General features: G+C 62.0%; 3 protein-coding genes across 3 annotated transcripts in view; 2 read left to right on the top strand and 1 right to left on the bottom strand.

Moving 5' to 3' along the window:
* Positions 1 to 2: 2 nt before the first annotated feature.
* Positions 3 to 1,392, top strand: ACA1_148670 (uncharacterized protein; the record flags this gene model as incomplete). The annotated part of the gene is made up of 4 exons (XM_004351455.1): positions 3 to 441; positions 545 to 780; positions 862 to 1,065; positions 1,150 to 1,392. Coding segments are annotated over 4 exons (1,122 nt in total), but the record flags the coding sequence as incomplete, so codon positions are not given.
* Positions 1,393 to 1,852: 460 nt separating this feature from the next.
* ACA1_148660 (uncharacterized protein) lies at positions 1,853 to 2,995 on the top strand (the record flags this gene model as incomplete). Its single annotated transcript, XM_004351454.1, has 4 exons — positions 1,853 to 2,018; positions 2,082 to 2,268; positions 2,407 to 2,538; positions 2,605 to 2,995. 4 exons carry the CDS (start codon positions 1,853 to 1,855, stop codon positions 2,993 to 2,995), a joined length of 876 nt encoding a protein of 291 aa, XP_004351506.1.
* A 92-nt stretch (positions 2,996 to 3,087) lies between these two features.
* The window catches only part of ACA1_148550 (AMPbinding enzyme domain containing protein), a gene marked incomplete at both ends in the record, with an annotated part of 2,893 nt that continues 740 nt past the window's right edge, over positions 3,088 to 5,240 (bottom strand). Inside the window, 8 exons of the mRNA XM_004351453.1 lie at positions 3,088 to 3,479; positions 3,556 to 3,865; positions 3,946 to 4,070; positions 4,155 to 4,304; positions 4,370 to 4,489; positions 4,581 to 4,678; positions 4,804 to 4,870; positions 4,927 to 5,142. Coding sequence (XP_004351505.1) covers positions 3,088 to 3,479; positions 3,556 to 3,865; positions 3,946 to 4,070; positions 4,155 to 4,304; positions 4,370 to 4,489; positions 4,581 to 4,678; positions 4,804 to 4,870; positions 4,927 to 5,142 — 1,478 coding nt within the window. The remainder of the gene's footprint in view (positions 3,480 to 3,555; positions 3,866 to 3,945; positions 4,071 to 4,154; positions 4,305 to 4,369; positions 4,490 to 4,580; positions 4,679 to 4,803; positions 4,871 to 4,926; positions 5,143 to 5,240) is intronic.

Below are 5,240 nucleotides of genomic sequence, written 5' to 3'. Positions count from 1 at the left end.
CCTGGCCCGGTTCGACTACCTGGTGGGCTCGGTCGAGCCCCGACGTCGGGGACCTCCTCATCGAGCTCTTCACGCCGCGGCTCAAGGAGGACACCGACTCGGAGCAGCTGCGGCTCGTCATGGCCGAGACACGCGACGACGATGATGATGAAGAGGACGATGACGATGACGATGATGAAGAGAAGGCGACGAAGAAGAAGCCGATGACGAAGAAGAAGACGAAGAAGTCGCGGATCATGGGAGCAGGGAGCGCGGCGGCGGACAAGGACGGGCCGTCAGCGAAGCCGATGGGCCTGAGCCTGGGCAAGATTTTCGGGTGGAATGACAAGAATGAAAAGAGTTCGGCCTCGGCGGCGGCGACGACGACAGCCGAGAACGGCGGCAAGCCCAAGCGTAAGGTCATGGCCCTCTTACCCTCATGCTACTGCCCTCTCAAGAATGGTACACACGCACACGCACACGCACACGCACACGCACACGCACACGCACACCACAGCATGCACACGCACACGCACACGCGGCTGATGATGGTGGTGTGATGCAGCGGACAAGTACGAGACGTTCTTCCCGACGTTCTACCTGGAGGTGTACCAGGCGGCGGAGGAGCTGCAGAAGGAGCTGACGATGACGGCCGACACCTACAAGGCCGCGCTCAAGCTCTTTGCGCGCCTCAAGGCCACCACGCAGACAGCCCGGCAGGAGCGCATCGTGTCCAACATGAAGATCGCCTTCGTCGAGTTCATCCAGGACAAGCAGCCCGAGATCAACTGGCTCAAAATCGTGCGTGTGCCGTGTCACGCGTGTGCGGTGTGTGTTGTGGCTGACGTCAGCGTGTGTGCGGTGTGCGTGTGCGGTGAACAGAAATTGCAAAGCATGTTTGTGTGCCAGGCGAGTTATCTGTTCCTGGTGCTGTGCCAGCTGCTGTGGGAGATCCGCAAGCGGCAGTCGCTGTGGCTCAAGCTCGGCAAGTACTGCCTGGCCACCATCCAGGTCATGCAGAGCGAGCTCTCCTCCCTCATCATCAGCTTCCACAAGGACTGGGTCGAACACAAGCAACGCATCGAGGTACCGCACACGCACTACCGCACACGCGACACGCGGGCTAAGATGTGTCTGTGTGTGTGGTGTGTCGTGTGTGTCGTGTGGCAGGAAATTATAACGGAGTACAACAAGCTGAAGGCGGAGAAGAACAAGGCGCTCACGAGCGGGTCGCCGGCACAGAACACGGGCCTCGGGGACGAGGACCTGCTGCTCAACTGCGAGCGGATCGTGCGCGAGTGCGTGAAGCAGGTCGAGTTCAACCTGGGCGAGATCGGCCTGCGCGCAACCAAGGAGGCCCTCGTCGAGCTCGTCGCCAACCTCGTCCTCGAACGCGCCAAGTGCCACTTGTGACAGATTACGCCACGCTGTACTTATTTAAAAGAAGGCAATGAACACAAACATGACAGGAACACACAAGATAACAGTACCAGGTGTGCAGGGTGGTGCTCAAGAGTGTGGCCTCTCAATCACACTCCACAGCATTCAAGAAGGCGCCCCCACCAAGGCAGACTTGGGTCTGTACTGATACTATACTTGTATGGCCTCCTTTCCAAGGAAGGGTACTCACGACTCCCATTGGACAGCAAGCCCCACATAAAAACAAAAAGATGGCCACATTCTGTTTTTCCACAGAATGGTCAGCGCTTTACACAGAATTTCTGTGGGCACTTGTCTGGCCTTCTGGTTGGCCCTCATCGACTCGAGCTGTGTGCCCATAGTGGCCATTGCCACACCAACAAGACTTGCAACTTGCAACTTACATCTTCCTCCTTGCAAGTAAACAACAGCAAAAACACAAAACGCAGCCATCATGGGCCTGAAGAAGAAATTGCAGGCAGCCCGATTGACTGCAGAGGAGCGGCGCAGCGCCTCGCAGGGGGCCACGCGCCACGCCGTGAACGGGATGATGGCGGGCATGATGGCCGGCTCGCTGGCCGGCCTTGCCGTGTTCCCCTTCGCCCCCATCACCGCCCCCGGTACCACCACAACCGCCCCCCCTTCTCTTAAGGTTGTCGTCAGCTGACGTGGCAGGCCGGCAGCTGGGATGGTGGCGGGCGCCATATTGGGGCTGGCCGCGGGTGCGAGCGCGGGCGCGATCGAGGGCGTGCGGCGCGAGCGGCAGTTCGATCGCTACGCGGCCAACTACCAGCCCGACGACGAGAACGCAGTCGTGCTCAACGGCCAAGTCGTCGGCTCCCACAACGGCAACGGCCTTTACGATTCCGGGTACCCGTGCGTGTCGTTGCTGTGCGGTGTGTGTCGTGTCGTGTCGTGTCGTGTCGTGTCGTGTCGTGTCGTGTCGTGTCGTGTCGTGTCGTGTCGTGTCGTGTCGTGTGCGGTGACTGATGGTGAGGTGGCGCACAGGCGGTTCCCGGGCGAAGGCAGGGTGGTGGGCGAGGCGCCCGATGACATTGATCCCGAGGCCGACCGGCCCATCTCCGACACCAAACCATCGGCCACCGCCCGGCGCACCTCCTCCTTCACCTCCGGCTCCACGTCAACTTCGGCGTCTTCGCGTTCTTCTTCTTCGCTTTCTTCTTCGTCTTCGTCTTCGTTCTCCAGGTCGGCCTCGGCCGCGACGTCGGTTCGCCTGAACCACGCGAGGCCGGCCTATACGACGACCACCACCTCGACCACCACCTCGACCACCTCGATTACCGTTTCGAGCGCTGCGGCGGGCGGCCAACAGGCGAACAACCGGGGGCGCGGGGGTGAGGCGGAGACGGAGCCGCTGATGACGGACAAGCAGCGGCGGCGGGCGACGAAGCAGCTCGAGAAGGAGCTGGCGCGCGAGCAGAAGCTGGCGCGCAAGGAGGAGAAGAAGCAGCGCAAGAAGGCGCGCAAGGAGGAGCAGGCCGAGCGGAAGCTGAAGAAGCAAACCACCGACCACATCAACGACAACAACATCAACGACAGCGGCAAGACCACCAACCAGAAAAGCGTGCTCATGTAATGATGAATACACAGCACTTCTTCAATGTGTGTGTCGTGCGTGTGCGGTGTGTGCGGTGAGTGTGTGCGGTGCGTGTGTCGTATGAGGGCGAATTAGAGGCGGGCGACGGTGGTGCGGGCGATGATGCGCTGGCGTTCGCGCTCCTTGAGGTCGCGGCGCAGAATCTTGCCGCTGCTGGTCTTGGGTATGGCCGCCACGAACTCCACAAAGTGGAGCCGCTTGAAGTGGGCCACCTTCCCCGCCACGAACTCCATCACTACCATCACCACCACCACCGATGCCACGTCAGCAATCCAACCGGTGCTGGTCAGTGCCACGTCAGCATTGACGCTGGTACCTTCTTGCTCGGTGAGCGGGCCGGCGTTGGGCTTGGCCACGACGAAGGCCTTGGGCACCTCGCCCGCGCGCTCGTCCGGCGACGGAACCACCGCCGCGTCGGCGACCTTCGGGTGCGTCAGCAGCACCGCCTCCAGCTCCGCCGGCGCTGTGCGTGTGTGTGTGCGGTGAGTGCGATGCGCGTGTGCGGTGCGCGTGCGGTGAGTGTGGTGTGTCATATATACCGACTTGGAAGCCCTTAGTCTTGATTAGCTCCTTGAGGCGGTCGACGATGTAGAAGTAGCCGTCGCGGTCGTAGTAGGCGATGTCGCCCGTGCGCAGCCATCCGTCGGCGTCGATCGTCGCCCGGGTGGCGGCCGGGTTGTTGTGGTACCCGGCCATGACCTGCGGCCCGCGAATGTAGAGCTCGCCCTGCTCCATCGGCCCCAGCAGCCGGCGGCGGCCGCCCGACGCGTCGCTGTCGTCGTCGCTGCCGATCTCGACCACCTTGGCCTCGGTGTTGGGCAGCAGCTGGCCCGACGCCTCTAGGATTATCTGTCGACCGTGTGTCATGCGGTGTGGTGAGTGTCGTGCGGTGAGCGTGTGTGCGTTGAGTGTCGTGTCGTGCGGCGTACGGGCTTGCGGAGGGAGCTCATGGTGGCGACGGGCGAGAGTTCGGTCATGCCGTAGCCCTGCCGGAGCACGCACCCGAACTTCTTCTCCACGATCTTGGCCACCCCGTCGCCCAGTGCCGCCGCACCTGCGCCCGCGCGCAGACACGTCAGTTCCACCGCACACGCACACAACACCGCACACGCACACAACACCGCACACGCATACATACCGCAGCCGACGCGCTTGAGGGAGAGGTTGTATTGGTTGACCAGCGGGTGCTTGGCCAACGCGATCACGATGGGCGGCACCAGCGACGCGTGGGTGACCCGGTACTTTTCCAAGATGCCCAGAAATTCCTGGAATTGCCCATATGCGTTACCTAGGTTGTGACTGCGGCTGTTGCTATGGAACCAATGCCGGGTTCCGGGTTTGTAGCTAGGATACGTGCCTTGAGTTCGAATTTCTGGATGACCACGAGGGGGTGGGGCCCGAGGAGGGCCGCGTTCATGACCAGCATTCCGTACGAGTGGAAGAACGGCAGCAGGCCCAGATGCACCTTGTGCCCTACGGAAGAAGCCAATGGTCAATGGCACACGCCGCACACGCCGCACGACACGCTCGCATGACACACCACGCGCGCGCACGGAGGGGGTACCGTCGTCGTCGGGCGGGTCGATGTCGGCCATTTGGAGGAAGTTGGAGATGAGGTTGAAGTGCGTGAGACACACGCCCTTCGGCAGGCCCGTCGTACCGCTGCGTGTCGTGTATGTCGTGAGTGTCGTTGTGTCGCGTGTGCCGTGCGTGTGTCGCATGCCGCGTGTGTCGTTCGCTGCGTGAGTCGTGTGCCATAAAAATGTCAAGAAAGACAAGCAGGGTACCTGGAATAGGGAAGGCACACCACATCGTTCATCGGGTCGATGCTCACGTGTGGCAACGCATCATTCCCTGCACAACCGCACTCAGTGCGTGTCGTGTCGTGCCGTGTGCGATGCCCAGCGTACCTAGTTCGAAGAGGCTGGAAACGGGGATGGCTTCGCGGTGCGGGCACGGGTGGGTCGACGAGAAGGTGAACACGTTGCGGAGGCGCAGCTGCTGGGCGGTGGCCCACACGGCGTCGGCGAGCTCGGGCAGGGTGGCCAGGTAGCGCGCGCCCGAGTCCTTCAGGTGGTACTCCACCTCGTGCGCCGTGTAGGCCGGGTTGATCGTACACACCGTCCCTGAGCGCTCTCACTTGTGAGCACCACCGCACACGCCACACACAACGAGACACACACACACACACACACACACACACCACACACACACCGGGTGTTGT

This window comes from Acanthamoeba castellanii, assembly GCF_000313135.1.
Source record: "Acanthamoeba castellanii str. Neff unplaced genomic scaffold scf7180000084715, whole genome shotgun sequence".
Classification (NCBI taxonomy): Eukaryota; Discosea; order Longamoebia; family Acanthamoebidae; genus Acanthamoeba; species Acanthamoeba castellanii.
The sequence above is the reverse complement of the archived record's forward strand: the minus strand, read 5'-3'. Positions and strand labels throughout refer to the sequence as shown.